At 35.1% G+C, this 21,900-nt stretch overlaps 1 protein-coding gene across 1 annotated transcript in view; it reads right to left on the reverse strand.

Moving 5' to 3' along the window:
• Positions 1 to 3,492: 3,492 nt before the first annotated feature.
• Positions 3,493 to 21,900, reverse strand: part of LOC132618938 (putative multidrug resistance protein) — a 23,734-nt gene continuing 5,326 nt past the window's right edge. Inside the window, exons 3-9 of the mRNA XM_060333923.1 lie at positions 20,872 to 20,966; positions 9,347 to 9,401; positions 8,621 to 8,808; positions 7,675 to 8,132; positions 6,786 to 7,326; positions 4,502 to 6,474; positions 3,493 to 4,047 (exon numbers count right to left, since the gene is read on the reverse strand). Of these exons, the coding sequence (XP_060189906.1) occupies positions 3,672 to 4,047; positions 4,502 to 6,474; positions 6,786 to 7,326; positions 7,675 to 8,132; positions 8,621 to 8,808; positions 9,347 to 9,401; positions 20,872 to 20,966 (3,686 nt within the window). The 3' untranslated portion in view covers positions 3,493 to 3,671. The remainder of the gene's footprint in view (positions 4,048 to 4,501; positions 6,475 to 6,785; positions 7,327 to 7,674; positions 8,133 to 8,620; positions 8,809 to 9,346; positions 9,402 to 20,871; positions 20,967 to 21,900) is intronic.

A 21,900-nucleotide genomic window follows, 5' to 3' on the forward strand; every position in this document is an offset into this window, starting at 1 on the left:
GGCCTCTACCTGTGTTGATATGGTGAATGCAGTTGAGAGCAATAGCTCTTCAACGTTATGGCATAAGAGGCTTAGCCACATTAGCGAGAAATGACTAAATGTTCTGGCCAAAAAGAAATTATTGTCAAATTTCGAAAGTGCTAAATTAGAAAAGTGTGAGCACTGCTTGGCTGGAAAACAAAATAGAGTTTCTTTCAAGTCTCATCCTCCTTCAAGAAAGACAGAGTTGCTTGAGTTGGTGCATTCAGATTTATGTGGTCCAATGAAGACAAGGACTTTGGGTGGTGCACTTTATTTTGCTACCTTTATTGATGATTGCTCAAGGAAACTTTGGGTCTACGTCTTAAAGACTAAAGATCAAGTGTTGGGTGTCTTTAAGCAGTTTCAGGCCTCAGTTGAAAGAGAAACTGGAAAGAAGCTGAAGTGTATTCGTACTGATAACGGTGGTGAATATTGTGGACCGTTTGACGAATACTGCAAGCAACAGGGTATCAGACACCAGAAGACTCCTCCTAAGACTCCTCAGCTTAATGGTTTAGCAGAGAGGATGAACAGGACCTTGATGGAAAGAGTCAGATGTTTGCTTTCTGAAGCAAAGTTGCCGAATTCCTTTTGGGGTGAGGCTTTATTGACCGCTGCACATGTTATTAATATATCCCCTGCGGTTGCTTTGCAAAGTGATGTTCCAAACAGAGTTTGGTATGGAAAGGATGTTTCCTATGACCACTTGAAAGTGTTTGGTTGTAAAGCTTTTGTACATGTGCCTAAAGATGAAAGGTCGAAATTAACTGCCAAGACAAGGCAGTGCATCTTCATTGGTTATGGCCTTGATGAGTTTGGTTACAGGCTATATGATCCAATTGAGAAGAAGGTTGTGAGAAGCCGTGATGTTATCTTCATGGAGGATCAAACCATTGAAGATATTAACAAAGCGGAGAAGATAAAATCTTCAAGTTCTGAAGGTTTAGTTAATCTTGATCAAGTTCCTCATACAAATGCTGATGAAGTTGGTGGGCTCGATGACGATGGTGATGCCCAGAATCATGTTCCAGATCAGCATGTTGATGATGATAACGATGCTGCTATTGATGAAGTAGATGCTCCTACTCATGAAGTCGTGGATGAGTCAGATATTCCACTTAGAAGGTCTACTAGACAGCATGTTCCTTCTTCCCGTTATTCACCTAATGAGTATGTATTACTCACTGATGGGGGAGAACCTGAATGTTATGAGGAGGCCATGGAAGATGAGCACAAGGATCAATGGATTGAAGCCATGCAAGATGAGATGAAATCTCTGCGTGAGAACCATACTTATGAGTTGGTGAACTTGCCTAAGGGCATGAGAGCTTTGAAGAACAAGTGGGTGTTCAAAGTTAAAGCCGAAGAACACAGCTTGAAGCCCAGATACAAAGCTAGATTGGTTGTTAAGGGATTTGGTCAAAGGAAAGGTATTGACTTTGACGAAATATTTTCTCCTGTCGTGAAAATGTCCTCCATTCGGACAGTTCTTGGTTTGACTGCTAGTCTTGATTTGGAGATTGAGCAGATGGATGTGAAGACTGCTTTTCTTCATGGTGACTTAGAAGAGGAGATTTATATGGAACAACCTGAAGGCTTCAAGGCAAAAGGTAAAGAAAATCTTGTATGCAAACTCAAGAAGAGTCTCTATGGATTGAAGCAAGCTCCCAGACAGTGGTACAAGAAGTTTGAGTCTGTTATGGGGAAGCAAGGCTACAAGAAGACTTCTTCAGATCACTGTGTGTTTGTACAAAGATTTTCTGATGGTGACTTTATCATCCTTCTGCTATATGTGGATGATATGTTGATTGTAGGCAAAAATGCTTCCAGGATTGACGAGTTGAAGAAACAGTTGAGTAAGTCTTTTGCAATGAAAGACTTGGGTCATGCTAAGCAGATTTTGGGCATGAGAATTACTCGTTCGAGAGATGAAAAGAAGCTTTATTTGTCGCAGAAAAAGTACATAGAACGTGTACTAGAGCGCTTCAATATGAAGAGTGCTAAGTGGGTTAGCACACCTCTTCCTGGTCATCTGAAATTGAGCAAAAAGATGTGTCCTACAACAACAGAGGAAAAACAGAGAATGGCCAAGATTCCTTATTCCTCTGCCGTCGGAAGTTTAATGTATGCAATGGTATGCACTCGACCAGATATTGCTCATGCAGTCGGTGTTGTTAGCAGATTTCTCGAAAATCCAGGGAAAGAGCATTGGGAAGCTGTGAAGTGGATACTCAGGTATCTAAGAGGAAGATCAGATGAATGCTTGTGTTTTGGAGGATCAAATCCAATTTTGAAGGGCTATACAGATTCTGATATGGCAGGTGACCTTGATAACAGAAAATCCACTACTGGATATTTGTTTACTTTTTCAGGGGGAGCTATATCATGACAGTCAAAGTTGCAGAAGTGTGTTGCACTATCTACAACGGAAGCGGAGTATATTGCGGCTACTGAAGCTGGCAAAGAGATGATATGGCTCAAGAGATTCCTTCAAGAACTTGGATTGCAGCAAATGGAGTATGTTGTCTATTGTGACAGTCAGAGTGCAATAGACTTGAGCAAGAACTCCATGTACCATGCGAGAACAAAACACATCGATGTCAGATATCATTGGATTCGTGAGCAATTGGAAAGCGAATTGTTCCAAGTCAAGAAGATTCACACGAATGAAAATCCTGCAGATATGCTGACCAAGGCGGTACCGAGAGACAAGTTCGAATCGTGCAAAGAACTTGTCGGCATGCACTCAAATTAGAAGCCAGTGTACCCTCCTTCAGGTGAATGGGACTGGAGGGGGAGATTTGTGGGGTCCAGTCCCCTATCCCATATTTTAAGAAAGGAAGATTTTTCTTCCTTTGACAAATTATACATTGGCAACAATTGTGGACTTGGCTAACAAGCCAATTTCTTTGTTCACATTTTCATGATGTAAGCGCTTACCTCATCATAATCGTGATGTAAGCGCTTACCTCACCATAGGAAATTCATTCCTATAAATAGGCAGCTTATGGTTCATTTGTAACACACCAAAATCTCAGACAATACATCTGAGTGAGAGCAAAGTGAGGTATTCCATAGACTGTAAGAAAATAGTCTGTGAAGAAAAATAGAGTGTGAGTGATATTGTAGTGAGGTGGGAAAAATCAAAGGAGTGTTTTTCTTTTTTGAGTGTGTAGTGGTCTTTGGAGTATTTATACTCGTGACTACACAGTGTAAAATTCCTTACTATAGTGATATCAGCTGCTCCTCTTGGCCGTGATTTTTCCCTTATTCAGAAGGGTTTCCACGTAAAATCTTGGTGTCATTATTGCTGCATTTTATTCTTGCTGATTTAATCATAACTTAGTGTTCCGCGTTTATCACTAATACCGTGAATATTATTTTTGCGGGTCTATTTTATTCCCATCAGGAACTTTTCCTACTACTCAATAGGTCTTCTGTCAAAAGTAAGAAAAATAAACGGAAGGAGATTCTATGTTGCTATTAAGACGTGATTGTTCTATGAGCTGAAAAAAATTTAGTAACATTTATTTGAAGAAATAAATAAATGTTCAATGGAAAAGTACCATATCTCAATTTACAAAAATGGTGGCAAACGTAGCACAAGACAAGCTCCTTCATATGAGACAACACTATCATTTTCTTTAAGTTTACCTGTAAGGAGAGTTTCCCCCTTGCAATTTTACCAGTGAATAATATGTGCCATGTTTTCCTACAGACAGTAGATCAGAATGCGAGCCTTGTTCTGCAACTATTCCATCCTTTATAACAGCAATAGAAGTTGCTTTCTGTATTGTTGATAGGCGATGAGCCACAACAATGCACGTTCGGCCAACCATCATCTTCTCTAGTGCTTCTTGGACCACGCTTTCAGATACAGTGTCAAGAGCACTAGTCGCTTCGTCTAAAAGCAGGATTTTCGGGTTCTTGAGTATTGCTCGGGCAATGGCTATTCTTTGTTTTTGACCTCCTGATAGTTGTACTCCCCTTTGTCCACATTGAGTTTCATATCCATCATTCATCCCACTGCATCAAAAAAGTAAGTGAGTGAGGGGTAGTTTGGTAGGAGGTATTAGAGAAAATAATACTGGTATTAACTTTGGTATTATTTAATCCCTTGTTCGGTAGTATTTTCAACCTATGTATAGCTAATACCAGTATTAGTTATACACCTTGTTCAGTACTATTCTCATACATAGTAAACCGTGGCATTAACAATACCAGTACTATTCCTACTTTAATACACCCTATTTAGTACTATTTAGAAATTATGCAATGCATGTTATTTAATACAACAAGCCAAACAGTTAATAAAAGCTAATCCGGTGTTACTAACACCTTATTTAGTAGTACTATTCTTATATCCCTACCAAACGACCCCTTAATGGTAAGTTTAAAGTTTGTGCAACAGTTTTCTTTATCAAAAATGACCATTTTTAAAAAAGTGCTTCAAATAAATTTGTGATGAATTATATCTGACCTTATAAACTCATGAGCATTAGCAAGAACAGCAGCCTTTCTTATCTCATAATCTTTGGCATTCTCTTTTCCGTAGGCAATGTTCTCGTAAATAGTTCCTGCAAAGAGAGTTGGTTCCTGGCTAACTAATGCAATACTTCTCCTCAGTGATCTCAAATTGTAGTCTTTTATATCCTTTTCGTCGATATAGACTGATCCTTTATCTGGATCATAAAATCTTTCAATAAGCCCAATTATACTTGATTTTCCACAACCGCTTTGTCCAACTAATGCTACTGTGGATCCTGCACTTATTTTGAGGCTTAATCCTCTGAAAATCAGCTGGTCTGGTCTTGATGGATAGGCAAAAAATACTCTTTTCAGCTCCACACGTCCCTTTATTTGTGTCCTTGTTGCATCTATTGCTGATGAATGATCTGGATTAATCTCAGTGTTTCTATCGAGGATTGCAAAGACTGAGCCCACAGCATTACTTCCCCTAGATATATCTTTAGTCATGCTTCCTGCCTCAGCAATAGTATAAGCAGTGAAAAGCAGTGCTAGAAATGCTTGAAAAAGTTTCTCGGGAGATATTTCCCCTTGCGACAATAGTTTCCCCCCATACCAGTAAGCTAAAGCTGTAGAAGCTGCAGCTAGGAATTGAGAGCTACACAAACCTACACCGGCATACCAAGATTGTCGTATGCTTTCCTTCTTAGGACCTTCTAATGTGTCTTTAAAGAGCCCTACTATCCTTTTCTGAGATGAGAAAGCAGTTATAGTTCTATGATTAATAACAGCTTCACTTGCTAGTTGACTTCCCTCCCTTTGAGCTTTCTGTGCTTTTACAGACATACTCTTCATCAGCACAGTTCTCGCATAAAAGCTTCCAATGAGCAATGGTTGAGCTGCCATCATCACTAAGGCAAGTTTCCATGTGAGGAAAAGTCCTAAAGTATAAGCAAATGTAGCGGCAAAAAACGCTTGAGCTAGCAGTGACATGCGATCTCCTACGAGGGAACGAACCATGTTGGCTTCAGTTGATAGCCGGGCACATATGGCAGCACTCGTGTTCTCATCTTGATCGAACCATTTGATCTCAAAGGTCATGAGTTTAGCAAGCAGTTTCTCCCTTATCCTTCTGGTTAGCTTTTCTCCCATGACAGCAAAATTATAGTGTTGGATAAGATTTGTGAAGAAGTTGAAAACAGCAAGACCTATGAATACAAAAGAATAGACTCTCGCGTGGGATTGAATGGAGGATTTATCAGGTCGGAAGTAAACAGATATAACTGCCCCAACGCAGTATGCATTAATTGGCTGAACAGCTCCCGAACCTATTGCTCCTATGCCTCCAAGCAAGGCTCTGCCCCACTCAGGAGCATTCATTTTCAGTAAACGGAATTGTGAAGGTGTTGGATAAACCTCTCTTATGAAATGGTCATCATAACTGTCATAGGATTCTTCATACTGAACGGAGTAAGGAGCTGAGAATGGTGCACTTCGGGAAAAAAATGCTGGGCTGAACGGGGACATAACCGGTGTGGCAGCTGCACTAGAGATCATGTTCAGTGGACTTTGTGGTATAGTGCCCTTTAGGTTGCTACTTCTTCCACCAGTCTTTTGGCTCGGGGTATTGACAACATCATTTAATGTGGCTAGTTGTTGCAACTGCACCATTTTGTAATACTCCCCACCTTCCCCATCAGTCATTTGCATAAGCTCTTCGTGTGTTCCAGACTCAATTACTCTCCCTTGTTGAAGAACCACTATCCTATTCGCCATTCTAATGGTGGACAGACGGTGAGCTATGACGATTGCAGTTCTTCCCATAGATGCGTGATCGAGAGCCTCTTGTACAACTCTTTCAGATTGTGAATCCAGTGCACTTGTAGCTTCATCAAGCAACAGGACTTTTGGGTCTCTTATCAAAGCCCTCGCTATGGCTATTCGTTGCTTTTGTCCTCCAGATAACTGCAGCCCAAATTGGCCAACCTGCAATATTTGAAGGCACAATTTTAACAAAGATAGGTACTTCACTACTAAGAAAACAAGAATTAGCGACGGACAAATTATGTTGCTAAATAGCAAATCCGTCGCTTGTCATATTTAGTGATGGATTAGCCACGGATCATCAAAATTCTGATAACTACGAGCACTTTAGATGAAGTCTGTAGCTAATTTCAGTTTTTTTTTTTTTTGGTAGTGCTTTCTTTGTGGTTGGATACTTTCTCCTTCAAATTTACAGATATATTAGAGAAAAAATCAGATAAATTCTTGTGAATTTTGAAACCAAGATTTGGTACCTGAGTTTCATATGCATCTGGTAACTTGATAATAAAGTCATGAGCATTTGCAGCTTTTGTTGCCTTCTCTACTTCTTCCATAGTTGCTCCCTCCTTGCCAAATAATATGTTCTCTTTTATGGTTGTTGCAAAGAGAATTGGTTCTTGATTAACCAGACCTATTTGGGATCTAAGCCATTTTAGATGGAGTTTCTTTATCTTGTGTCCATCCAAGGAAATATCGCCTTCAATGGGATCGTAGAATCTCTGAAGCAATGAAATGATGGTGGACTTCCCAGAACCACTACCCCCTACAAGTCCTGTAGTTTTTCCAGGCGAAATTCTAAGATTCAGGCCTTGCAAGATAGGCGTATCGGGCCTTGAAGGGTAACTGAAGTATACGCCATTGAATACGATTTCTCCTCTTACATATGACAATGCTTTCCCCTTCTTATCTTCAGTGTCAATAGCTGGCTGTCGATCAATCATCTCTGTGATCCGAATTGCAGCAGACTTTGCCTCCGTGATTGCTGTAAGATTTGGAAGAGCCGACAGAATATTTCTGCAAGAACATGAACAGCTTAATCAACATCATTTCCAGCAACATACAGAGACTAAAAGCATAAGTATTGAGGTAAGAACTATGTTGATTGGACTCTATACTACTAAATAAACAGAACTTAGCGGCAGACGAATTCTGTAGCTAAGCAACAAAATCTATTGCTAATCCTATTGCAACAGATTAGCAACGAATATCAAAAATCTGTATTAGTGATGAAGTATGTTGCTAATTTCAATTTTTTTATTGTAGGTGTGGGATCCTCCAAAAAGGCCCTAATTTTGGAAGATCAGACACCCACCCAGTAACATTTTTTGAAAAGTCCGAGCAATATAGGGTAAGGAAACTTACAATCCTCCCATAAGAACATTGAAACCTGCTACAAAAACATCCCCTCCTTTTTCTCCGTGTTTGCTGACTAAAATCGATCCGAGCCATGCTTGAAAAGCCCAGCTAATATAAACCATTCCCAAGCTACCTAGCAACAGGCCTCTAGCAAAGCCTTGTTTAATTCCTAGTTCCATAACTTTCTGCAATGATTGGCTGAACTTTTCGAGAGTTTGGTTCTCAGCCACATATGAATATAGAGTTCTTATAGATGAGATAGCTTGTTCTGCTATTCCTCCAGCAACACCATAAGACTCTATCATCTGCATTCCCACATTCATCATCATTGTCCCGAATCCAAGTCCAGGGATGATGAACATTAAGGTGAATGGTATCGTGGCTAACGTGATCTTCCATGATAGCAGAAAGGCAAAGATATGGCAGAACAAGAAGGATGACATGTAAGCTAGGCAATCAGGTATCTGCATCGAAATACCATCCAAAAGAAATATCATTCAAAGACACGATTTCTTCTGGAAACAGACAATCAATCATCAAATCATAATTATGTAAGCAAACACAACAACTGGTTTCAGTTCTTACTATACTACTCATATACAATAACAACAACATACCGCAAGTGGGGTCTGGGGAAGATAGAGTGCACGCAGACCTTTGATAGAGTGCACGCAGACCTTGCCCCTATCTTGTGTGAGGTACTATACTACTTATATATTATGCCAATTTGTACGATCAAAGGAAGAAGCGGGTGTTATAGACTAGAAAGAGTTTATGTTCTATGCACTGACTATGTACATAATATTTACACGATCAAATCATTTAAAGGTAAATGCAGGTAAATATATTGAATAAGCATTGATCATTAGTACATAACATAAATCCAATGGTAAGAAACATGCTATAACAAGTCAGATCATGTAAAGCAATGTAATAATTTAAATCAATATACCTTCTCGCCTATGGTGATTTGGATGGTAGTTGAATCAGCTGAGACTGTTGAAATCACCTGATAAGTAGTGGAAGACTCAGCTGCCTGTGTGTCAAAAAACCCAACTTCCTGCCTCAGCACAGATTTTAGGTACTCTAGCCTCATTCGAGATGTTTGTCTTTCAGCAGTTCTTGCCCAACACAGTCCCTCTGCATAATAAGTGTAAACATGTGATCGTTGGTGAACAATGATGATACTATATTATCAAGAAGAGAATCCAGAATTTAAACTCGATAGTTTAAACTTTCAAGTTTTTTATAACTGAATCCATTCACTAATAAAATTATGTTCAAACTTTTGATATTTATTGAAATTTTGCAAGTTTTTGCATATACGTCTATGCTTTATGTCAAAAATACCTGATTTAGTTGAACTCTTTATCATGAGTCTGGTACAATCAAGATAACAGTTTGCTCTTTTACATAACTAGTCGGTCAAATTCACTGTTTACTTTTCACAGCCAATATACATACATATTCTTTGATTTTACACGGTTATACACATATTATACATGAATTATGCATATATCATACATCTGCCGACTTTTTTCTTTAGTTTAAGTGGTTGAATAGGCTGCTTTTTAGGTTAATTATTCGAAGTTTTAATTATATACATGTGCCTTCGAGTTTATAATTAAGGTGATTAATTGTTAAATACAGGGAGACTAGATGATTAAACTTCACTTACCAACAAAAGCAGACAGTCCAACTCCAATTGCGACATAGAGTAGCCTGAGAGAATACTGCAACAAAACGAAAAGAAAACAGTTAACTAAAAATAAGCTCTTAGTTTTACTTCTACTGATAAATATGCTAGTTTAGAAGTGCATAACTTACCTTGTTCACGGTATGCATAGAAACTGAATTACTTAGGTTTCCATAATCATTAATTACATCACTAAGCACAAACATCATTAGAGGAATCTGCAGACCATCTCCCATACTTCCTAAAGTCCCGAAGAACATTAACAACTTGTCTTTTTTATCAGCAAATCTAAACATGCCACCTTTATTACTCCCCATTTCTTATAGTTCCCTTCAGAGGGATTAGCACCTTTTAGAACATACAAAACTTATAATAAAGGATTAGCACCTTTTAGAACACGCAAAACTTTATAATAATCACTCCACGTAAAGCAGCAGCTCATTCTGGTTTTTATAATTACGTGGAATGGCCAAAGCCAATGGGCTAGTTGCAGGCCGCTGGGTGGATATTAGCTACTCGATGTATCCAATTAGTTTATATTATGCCGGCTTGTTGGTTGTTAGCCTTAACTTTCCAATGTGTTGGTTTTGACAATTCCGCCAGGACAACGATAGCTTCTCTCCTTGTTAGAGTTACACAATATTTGTGCTGCTGCGAGGTAGCAGATACTTGTAGAAGTAGTGAAGGTGCGCTCAAACTGGTCTGAACACAATAATTGTTAAACAAAATGATAGCTTCTCCTTGTTTTTAATTATTTATGTTAGTTCCCCTGTATTTCTTTGAGATGTATCGTAACACAAACGGCTATGTTGAGTAAGATGTGGTTAGACTCTTAAACAAAGTGGTGGTACTTCTGGTAACAATGTTTTGTCACTCCTACTTATTAAGGTATTTGTAACGGTATACTTTAACATATAATAGTAAGTAACCAACGGTATTTTCTAAGTTACTACTACATTAATTTTACTTCTATGGAATACCAAGTACTAATCATTTTTATTTTGGGTGACCTAATAATGTAAAAGTTATACTCCGTATTACATTGTCCCTATATACAAGTTAAAACTACTTGTTAAACTCTATTTTATAACAGAAAATAAATTTGATTTTTTTAAAGAGTGACTTGGATTCTTAAAACTTGGCGAGACTACTTTAACGTATCCTTTGACTTATAGAATCATTCTCCAAACGTCATTTGCAATAATATCATGTCTAGGTGTTAAAACTCACTGTCCATCATTGTCAATATATGACTTCATCTGCCATCAGTGTAATTTTGATACGATCTTATAATGCTGTTAATTGTTGTTTATTGCCACTCAACTATACGATTTGGCCATCATATATATATAGGTACTTTTGTCTTGTACTTATATTTGTATGTTGCTTCTAGAGGGTATGGCAGAAACAAAAGATGCTGGAATGAAAGAGTAAACTGATTGCGTAAACTTAAAATGAAAAGCAAAATAGTAGTACTTTTGGTCAGTCTCATTGTCAAACTTCTCTTAAAACAGATGTTTTAATTGGGCCTTTTAGCCCCATGCATACAGCACCTAGAGGCAAGTTTTAATGCATTCAATTCAATTGACACATATGTTTCGGAGTCACTATGTGAAACTTTCTGGCACAAATTTAAATTTAGCTAGATCCCAAAGCGATACCGGATACAGGGTGGAAAATCAAAAAAAATTCAATTGACGCATATTGCTGACTTTTATACTTTTCAATACGACATTTTCTTCTCTTTATAGTCTTCAACACTTCTGTTTTTTGTTTTAGTTTTATAATTCTGAGAATACGAACAATGTTAGCTTTGGCAAAAAGCTTTTTGCTCTGCCTACATGGTCATAGTGTCCCCTCCAATTTTTTTTGGCCGAATTGTCAATTTAATATTTTTTATGAACCTAAATTGTTTCATTAATCAAAAGAAGAAAAAAAAAAAGTTCAATGTTTCAAAATTAATTGTCTGCCTATACAAGTAAAAAGAAAGGAACTCACATGTGTTTCCTAAGGAGAACATTTTTTTTACTTCTCTTTCCTTGGTAAGATTCTTCCATTGATATTTTTCAGTAACAAGGAATACTAAGAAATAACGAAAAGTGAAAATACAGAAAAGAGAAATAGATAGTACCTTTGTTTCAATTTATTTGTTTTATGTTTCTTTTTAGTCGATTTTAAAAAATATGTCACTTTCTATATTTAATAGTAATGACTCTTTAATTCCAATATCTCATATGATGTACTTAAAATCATAATAATGACATTTTAATATATTACACATATTTTTAATTTCGGACTACAAGATTTTATGTTTGCTTGTTTAAACTCCATATCCCATTAAATTAAGGTGCATAAAGTAAAATAAAGACAATAATAAAAAAATAAAAAGAAATAAAGAAAAGCGAAAAAATAGAAAGAATCATTCACAAAGCATGATATTTAACCACCCTCCAAACCAGTGCGCTCTCATCCATTTCTTTGAGTGCTCACAGCCTCTATATATTCGTTCATATCAATGTTACTATATAGTACAAACAAGAAGTAAAAATTTAGATACGAGTTATTGATATTTTGTTTGATCAAAACTAAATTTCAAACATGAAGAATGTTTTTGTAGTCCTTTACAAACTTTATTTAGTTTTATGATATTTTCACAAGAGATTTTCACATTTTACACATAAAAAATCTAAAAAAACACTGAAGAGATAAAATATAATTTTCTTCTATTCAACTCGTATGCACTTCCAAGTCTCGCGAATTTGAAGTTGATTTTTAAAATGATTAAATTTATACAAAAATTATAAATTTAGATTATACCCGAGGCTTCACTTTTTAAGAAGTGTGGAAAATTGCGTGGGCTCTCTACTATAGGATCAAATGTTAAAAGAAATATTGTCTTGAGGAACAAGTTCCAACTTTGTCTTGTAAACATTTGCTTGAAATTCCAGTGTGATGAAATCAAATTTTAATCTCCTTTCATCACCATTTCATTAATTCTTAATTCACCAAATTCCTTTCAGCATAAACAATTTTAACCAAAATTTGTTTCAGATCAATTTGTATACTAATAAGCTACTAGTTGTTATAAAATAAAAGCTATAAGGTAAATACACCAAAGATTTTACAAATGAACTCCTAATATTTTACAAATGAACTCCTATTAGGAGGCAAATACTTGATGGCCAAGCAATTTATTTTGATGGCTAAGCAGTAAGGGTAGCTTGGTGGCCAAGAAATCTTGCCATGCAAAGTTTACTTGAGTACATCCAATTTACAACACTAGTTTAATTAATCAAACCTAACAGTTTAAATCTCATCTGACTTGTTGAAGAAAAGGAGCAAAAGATTCAAGCTTCCTTTCAGTTCAATTTCAGGTCATTGCTGACGGCCGGTTCCAAATCCAAAACCCTAAGCTCTTTGTTCCGTTCCTCTACTAAATTATCAAAACAATGGAAATCCGCTACTACACCTTCAACTACCTCAGCACAAGATATTGCCCAAAAACAATATGTATCTTCCATTAAATCAACATCTAATGTTTCTTCTAAGCCTCTCAGTGAAATAATAGCCGAATGCATCAACTTTAATGACTCTGGTAAGCTCACTTTTCAATTCTTTTTTCCTTTATAAGTAGAAACACTTAAAATTGATTAATAATTTGTGTTCAAGATTTAAAATTGGTAGTCGACTGTTGTCTCATACTAGTAGTTGAAGAATTACCCTTGTAGTTTCTTGTTATTCTTATACTTCAATTATCGTAATATTTTGTTGTAGTTGTTTCTTTTAAGAATGCTTGAACTTTAATGACACTGATAAGCACACTTTCCAATTCCTTTTTTGGCTGTAACATTATAAGGAGAAACACTTAAATTGATTAATTATTTGTGTTAAAGATTTTAAATTGGTGGTTGAGTGTTGTCTCGCTTATCCGATGATACTAGTAGTTGTAGTATTACCCTTTTAGTTTCTTGTTATTGGATTTTTGTTATGCTCACTTTCCTTTTCTTTTTCTTTTTTTGGCTGGAAGAGTATAAGGAAAAACACTTAAAATTGATTAATTTTTTGAGTTAAAGATTTGATTTTGGTAGTTGAGTGTTGTCTCGCTTATTTGATGATAGTAGTTGTAGTATTACCCTTGAAGTTTCTTGTTATTCAATTTTTGTTAAGCTCACTTAGGGTGTGTTTGGTACGAAGGAAAGTGTCTTCATGGAAAATATTTTGTACTGGGATAACCCCCTAATCCCTGTAACCAAGTGGCCCCTAAGTCTTAGATAAGTTAAAACCTGAGGAAGAACAACTAATAAATATTAACTTCTCTTTGTTTATTCTTTTGTTGACTCTTTGGATTGTGTTTTTTACTTTGCTATACTGAGTGGACTTAGTTGTTCAAATTAGAGAAGAGTTGTTTACTGTTAATGCACATTATGATAGATGCCATCATATTAGGACGACCAGTGGCGGAGCCACACCCATTGAAGGGTGTTCATATGAACACCCTTCGTCGGAAAAAATTATCGAATGCCTATGTTAAATATAGAATTTTGTGGATATATATGAACACCCTTCGTCGGAAAAAATTATCGAATGCCTATGTTAAATATAGAATTTTGTGGATATATACTAGTAATGAACAACCTTGATATAGAAACGAAGGATAGCCTAGCGGCTAAGGGTGTGCAAACTATCGTTCACACATCCCCTGTCCTAAAATATGAACACCCTTCGTCGGAATCCTGGCTCCGCCCCTGAGTACGACATCATGTTTTGCTTACTGTACTTAGGGCAATGTTAGTTTGGTAGAGCAATAGTGAAGAGGCTCTCCAGCTTTCCTGCGACTTCTACTTTCTTTGGCTCGGATTTGGGAATTTTTGCTGTGTACACAGTTGTTCTACCACGTAGAAGATGATATTACCTTCCTCTGCTAAATGTATATTGAAATGGTAGAAGTATCTGTCAATATGTCTTTTTTCATTCCTTCTTGAGTCCTGATTTTGGAGTGGGGCTATCTTCGAACTTCAACAATTCATGTTGTGACCTTTGAAGTCTTAATAATAGTTCGAGAACTCCTAAATGGGTCACCACAAATTTTTAATTGCCAGATCGAAAAATTCTGCCACAATGTCTAAAATGTCATTCCCCACTTTGGAGTTTGAATCTTCCTCTGTCTTAGGAATTCTTTTATGATATTTGATAGCAAAAGGTTGAACAAACATGTAAACTACGATGTTGGTCCAGCTATTGTTATCCTAATATAGATATTTATGCATTATCCTGGGGGCTTAAAAGATATCAAGCAAGTAAAATTAGATCTTGTGGTGGTATTATTATCTTTTTTATTTTATGAAGTAAGTAGTAAATTTTAGTTAAGGCATCAAGAAGATGCACATTTACAGAAGGTATCAAAAGGTTAGCTCCAGTACAATGCTAGATCAAGGAGCTAATAAAATCCCAATATATTCACAGCAGATGATACGTCAAACAGTAGATACTTTAACAGCTATAGACTGGTTGTAATCTAATGGAAATAGTAAGGCAGTGTAAAACTGTAACACTTTTGAAGGGGGACTACATATTTGGATGTAGTTATGCTTGTGGATATATAGATTAACTGTTACCATTCTCAAAAAAATATCATCACTGTTTACAGGGGTATGAAAATTCCAACTGAACAAACTAGCTGAGCATTGTGAGGTGGTATTTTTATTTTATTATTGTTGCTATAGCCTTCCAAGATGGTGCTTTCAGATCTTTTCTCATGTCTGCTTAGTGGCTTGGAAACTATATATTCTTTTCAAAAGATGTCGGATGACTTGGGGCTTCAGCACGTGGGATGGAGAGAGGACTACCTGATAATTCATCACAAGATTCCTTGTGATGTAATTAGATGTAGACAAAGAATGCGCGGCTTAGAATATCTATTTATTTTTGCATATGTTGTCTGTATGCAATTGCCTTACAAACCATTTTATCTCCATATTCTTCTGATTTTTTTAAATTGTAGGTGATTTAGATTCTTATGTGAGCGATTCAGAAACGAGTAGTAATGGTATCAAGTGTAGAAAAAAGCAACATGTCATTGCGGCGGAAAGAAATAGCAAGAGAAAGGAAGAAAGAGATTAGTCGTTTCCACCAGTTGGTTAAATAATGTGCCTGTAAACTGGGGACTGATACTACCATTAAAGAGTTTGGTAAATGGGGACGAGAAACTGGCCTGAAAGAAAAAATATAGTAGGCTAGAAGGGTAATAATGTCATTTAACCTTTAAGGGGCATTTTGTTTTTTCAACTTTGACATTTGAAGCTTCCCACTTTTAGAATAGTATGATATGATGATAATAGCAAGTAATCTACTTTATTTTCTAAGTTACTACATTAATTTTACTTTAATGGAATATACCAAGTAGGATTACTAATCGTTTTTGTTGGTGACCTAATAATGTAAAAGTTATAATACGTATTACACTGTCCCCATATACAAGTTAAAGTACTTGTTAAACTCATTTTATAACAGAAAATAAATTTGAACTTTTTAAACAGTGACTTGGATTCTTGAAGCTTGGCGACACTACTTTAATGTATCCTTTGACTTATAGAATCATTCTCCATATATCATCATTTGTAATAAAATCATGCCTGCGCCTTAAAGGCTTAAACTCACTGCCCATCATAGTCAATATATGACTTTATCTGCAGTCAATATAATTTAGATACGATCTTATTATGGTGCCAATTGTTGTTTACGGCTACTCAGCTATACGATTAGACCATCAATAGATACATGTAGTATTTTGTCTTGTACGGTTGTACGTATACTTGTACGTTGGTTCTTGAGGGGTACGGTACGGCAGAAACAAAAGATGCTGGAATGAAAGAGTAAACTGACTTGGCAGCTACTCCATAAATATATAAACAGAAAAGCAGAATCTTATACTTTTGGTCAGTCTCATTGTAAAAACTTCTCTTAAAACAGAAGTTTTAATGCATTTTTTTTTTTTTTTGCCCCAACACCTAGAGGGGAGTTTTAATGCATTGCAAGTGTGAATTGACGCATGTGGGACTCACTTTTATATTTATACTTTCAATACAACATTTTCTTCTATTTCTATTTTCTAGTCTTCAACACTATGCTTGGCTTCAGGTTGCGAATGGAAGCGCGGATTAGCGGGTGTTCCCTTGACGATCTCGCCTGGTACGCACTCGAAGTCTATGTTCACTAGATAAATTGAAAAAGGTATGTTGGTGATCTCACTCCACACACTGCAACTTTATTCATCCAAGCTGGGTTCAAGATAGAGAGGGAGAGTCCTTCCATTTTTTTTGATGCACACGAAGTTTGTTTTCATATTTGCTTGAGCACAACCACCTCGTGCCCAACCTTCTCGACTTTCTTTGGTACGAAATACCAATGACTAGTTAACCAGGAAGACAACTATTCTTCTAGTCGAGAAGAGTGAGTCTTAGTCCAAGGTGAGAAGCCAATAGAAAACTTGCTATGGGGACGGACCGTGGAAGGGCGATGGAACCAATGTCGAAAATCTGACCTTGGGCGCTGGCAACTATCAGTTCTAAGTTACTCACCGAATAGCCTTCTTACCACTTTATATAAGGACAACCCAAGGGCTTTTGTAGTACTCACAAAAGTTTTCAAATTAATATCAAACTTTTCAATTAAGTATTTTTAGGTCCTAATCTTATTTTTTGAATTAAATTTACTTTTTGTTCTTATGGTCTACTTTTTAAGACCAGTCGAACCTCCGATATTATTTCTCCTGTTACTTTCTTCTAATAATCTTATCTATTAATCTAAAAAATAATCATTTATTAGTTAGATATTCTTGCTTCTTGTTGCTCTCTCTTTTTTTTCCTTTTCCATTTGTTGCTTATTATTCTCCAATTTTTTTTATTTTATTCTTATTGGTTCGTTTGTTAGAGATTCTTACATGTAGACATTTCTTTTACTTTATATTCGCATTATGAAATTTGAGACTTAAAATTCTTTAACTTACATGTAGGCATTTCTTTTACTTTATATTTATATTTTATTATGTGTTTAAAAAGATTTGTACTAAAATGATAATATTAAGTGGGAAAAAAAATTATGTTTTTTAACGTTGCCTTTGAAATATCTATTATTTATTAAAAATACAGAAATTAAAATTTATTATGTGATGCCATAAGGTGTTGAAAAATATATAATTTAATTAAATTATCTTTTTAGTTAAAATTTCAAGAATGTAATATTAAGTGAATAAAAAATTACGTTTTTGTCGCCTTTGAAATATCTATTATTTATTACAATGCATAAAGTATAATTTATTATATGATGCCATATGGTGTTGAAAATGAAGACAATGTTATCAGTCAAGATTGGGTTATCTTTAAAATCTCTTATTTGGTTAACAAAAATTAATCTTTTTAAGTATAAACTATATGAAGAATTAATTTTTTTATTCTTGAGCAGCTTATTTCTTGAATTTCGTCTAAACTAAGGTTAAAAATCACATTTAACTAGCATATACCCTTGACACAAAATAATGAGTGAAAATTTAATAAATACCAAAACAAATAGATTTTTATATATAAATAAAATCACACGCTTGCAAATTCACAAAAATACGAAAGTATTTTTCTATTTATGATCGCTGCAAGTTATAATTATTATACTTTATCATCTTAGTATGGCATATTGAATCACCTGTGTCCATTTGAGATTTGCTCATTTTTTCTGCTTAACTTTCTTCCTTATAAATATTTTTTTCTTAAAATCATCTAATTGTGTGACGAAGAAAGTTTAATAATTATAAAACTTATCAATAAGCTATCATTAACCTGCAAATACATTAAATTAGTTATGCAGTAGAAAAATGTGTCATGTTATATTTATTTAATAAAAAAATATTTTTATATTGTGAGTTTGGGCCCGGACTTAGCATGGGCCTGCTGTAACTAGTATATATATATATATATATATATATATATACTAGCAAATTATGCCCGTGCGATGCACGGGGCCCAACATGATTAATTTGGTTACTCAATTTAGTTAGTCTTTATGGTTTGTAATTTTTGCAAAGGATACTGCGATTTTTTGTAGTGAGTCTCCATATTTATTTTTCCCCTCTTATTTGTTGTTGTTGTGTTCGCCCCTCTTGGACACTTATATAGACACTTATATATATTATAAATTCTTATTAATGTGGCCAAGTAATATGGGATGGAGGGAGTACTTCATTTATTAATTCTTAAAGAACGTGAAAAGTCAAAAGTGCACGGAAGAAATAAATGTGTCAGAGAATTAAAATTGAAGTGCATACATTAGAAAAGAATAAATATTCACTACTATGACATATGTTCACGTGGGATAAAAAAGTAGTTGGTTAAAATGTACAACCAAGTCATATGGGACGAAGGGAGTACTTCATTTATTAATTCTTAAAGAACGTGAAAAGTCAAGTATAGTAATGTGGCCAAGTAATATGAGACGAAGGGAGTACTTCATTTATTAATTCTTGAAGAATGTGAAAAGTCAAGTAATGTGGCCAAGTAATATGGGACGGAGAGAGTACTTCATTTATTAATTCTTAAAGAACATAAAAAGTTAAAAGTGAACAAGTAAAAGTACACGGAGGAAATAAATATGTGTCAGAGAATTAAAATCAAGTGCATACATGTATACATGATAAGAGAATAAATATTCAGCAAGAACGTGAAAAGTCAAAAGTGAACAAGTAAAAGTGCACGGAATAAATAAATATGTGTTGGAGAATTAAAATTGAAGTGCATACGTGTATACATTGAACAAGCAAAAGTACACGGAGGAAATAAATATGTGTCGGAGAATTAAAATTGAAGTGTATACGTGTATACATGAGAAGAGAATAAATATTTAGTACTATGACATATGTCCACGTGAGATTTATTAATTCTTAAAGAACGTGAAAAGTCAAAAGTGAATAAGTAAAAGTGCACGGAGAAAATAAATTTGTGTAGGAGAAGTAAAATTGAACTGCATACGTTTATACATGAGAAAAGAATAAATAGTTAGCAAGAACGTGAAAAGTCAAAACTGAACAAGTAAAAGTGCATGGAGGAAATAAATGTGTCGGAGAATTAAAATTGAAGTGCACACGTCTGTACATGAGAAGGGAATAAATATTAAGTACTATGGCATATGTATATGTTCAGCAAGAACGTGAAAAGTCAAAAGTGAACAAGTAAAAGTGCACGGAGGAAATAAATATGTGTCGGAGAATTAAAATTGAAGTGCATACATGTATACATGAGAAGAGAATAAATATTCAGTACTATGACATATGTCCACGTGGGATTTATTAATTCTTAAAGAACGTGAAAAATCAAAAGTAAACAAGTAAAATGCACGGAGGAAATAAATTTGTGTAGGAGAATTAAAATTGAACTGCATACGTCTATACATGAGAAAGGAATAAATATTCAGCAAGAATGTGAAAAGTCAAAAGTGAACAAATAAAAGTGCACGGAGGAAATAAATGTGGCGAAAAATTAAGATTGAAATGCATACGTCTATACATGAGAAGGGAATAAACATTAATTACTATGACATATGTCCACGTGGGATAAAAAAACAATTGGCTAAAGTGTACAAGTTATATAGCTTTTGGTACAAGCATTCATTGCGTGTACAATTTGTAAAGCTCTAGGTACAAGTATGTATTGCGGTGTTGGTCCCTCTTAGGCACTTATATATAACCACTTGTGCTTCCAATTTAAGGTATCTGTGCTCCTAATTTTTGGTATGTTTTCTGTGTTTCTTTCTTCGTTCCTCTTTTTGAATCTATTCTTTGGGTATATTTTCAAGTTTCATTCATTCTTCCTCCCTCTTTTTGCTTATAAGGAACCTCTAAAACATGTCTTAAATCCAAAGTCTTCTGCTTTGTTGACGTTTGGTTTGAATTTTTATGCTCACAGCAAATCCAAAAGAGCATCGCCTATACTAACACAACGTACATAAATGGTCCATCGCTCCCTTGACATGTTCATTTGGTCTTTATCATTCCTCATTCAACGCAATCTTTTTTAGGACTTTAGGCCATAACCAATATCACAAAGATTCATTTATAATCTCACATATATCTTAATATAAACTCCTATAAGCTTTAAATAGTACTAATGCAGATTTCGTTTCAGAATACATTGTAATAGAAAAAAGTTAACATGTTGAAGATGACATCTATTAAAGATACCTAGCCAAGCTAATCTCAGGCTAGATACTTTCTCCAACAGCTTGTTTCAATAGGCTACTACTGTCATAACACGTTGAGCAACTTACAAGAATTCATCCTTTTTATTTAATTGTGAACATTTAAACAAAATAGATACGTCTCTGGTCTGACCCATATTTATAGGCTTTACTCTAAATGTCATCTTTTTAATGTGCCATCTTTTAAATTTAAGGGAGCTTTCTCTTCTTCAATATTTCATTGTCTCTGCTCCAAATGTAAAAAATCACATAAGTAATTACCCAGATACCTTGTCATCATATTCTCTTCTGGACAAGACCTCCGGAGCAATGTAAGCTAGAGTCCCAACGGTTGGTTTTGGCCATGAATGCAATAGTGAGACGACTGCAATTCCAGGAGGAACGCTATGAGCATCTTAGCATTTAGTTGTGGTATTGAAGGCATAAAATTTCATTTTCGCTATAGCTTCTTTTTATTAACTCTTAAAGCGTGTGACGAACTTAAAAGTAAAAACCTTACGATGTAGTCTCTACCAAAGTAGGAAAACTCTTCTCAGGTATGAGAACTATGTCACAACTACAAACATCTAATCACAGAATGGAAGTACTTGCAGAATGTCACCTCTCACCTGAAAATGTGTTGAAGCTAAGCATATTTACACTCTAAAGAAGCTAACCAGAAAGAATAATTGTAAAAAATATATGCATCTTCGACTTCAAATATTACATGTATACTCCAACAGTCCAATCCTCTCGACATGTTCAAGAACCACAAATTATGCTTGTATATAAGACAAACATAGTAGCCAAGATCAGTATGCAAATAAAAATCTTTAATCATTGTTTCTGAATTTAAATATAGAGACCTGACAAATATTACATATGGTCATTGGGGTAACATACGAGGTAACTGTGACAATAGTTAATATACATTTCAAATATACTCATTCAGCTTACCAATCAGTAAATAATTATGCAGTAAAGTGATTAGATATTCAAAATAAGCCATAACAGAATATAAAGGTTATCTTATAGCTCATCCTCGAAGAAATTTTGATCATCTTAGGAAAAAAGATTTATCTTTTTTTTAATTGAATCATCAACGATTTCAATGATTTAAAATAGATAAATACACCAAACAACAAATCCAATTTTTTTATGAGATGGATAAAAAAATATGACCAGGTCATCATAAGAAAATACGGAAAAATATTTCCAAAGTGAGAGAAGGAGGGAAGGCGCGCTACAACTAACATAACAACCAGCTAAAAAACGTTAGCTAGCTAGGCTAGAGCGCAATGGCTTTCTCTGATAGGGGC

Source organism: Lycium barbarum, chromosome 11 (genome assembly GCF_019175385.1).
Source record: "Lycium barbarum isolate Lr01 chromosome 11, ASM1917538v2, whole genome shotgun sequence".
In the NCBI taxonomy this organism is placed as follows: Eukaryota; Viridiplantae; Streptophyta; class Magnoliopsida; order Solanales; family Solanaceae; genus Lycium; species Lycium barbarum.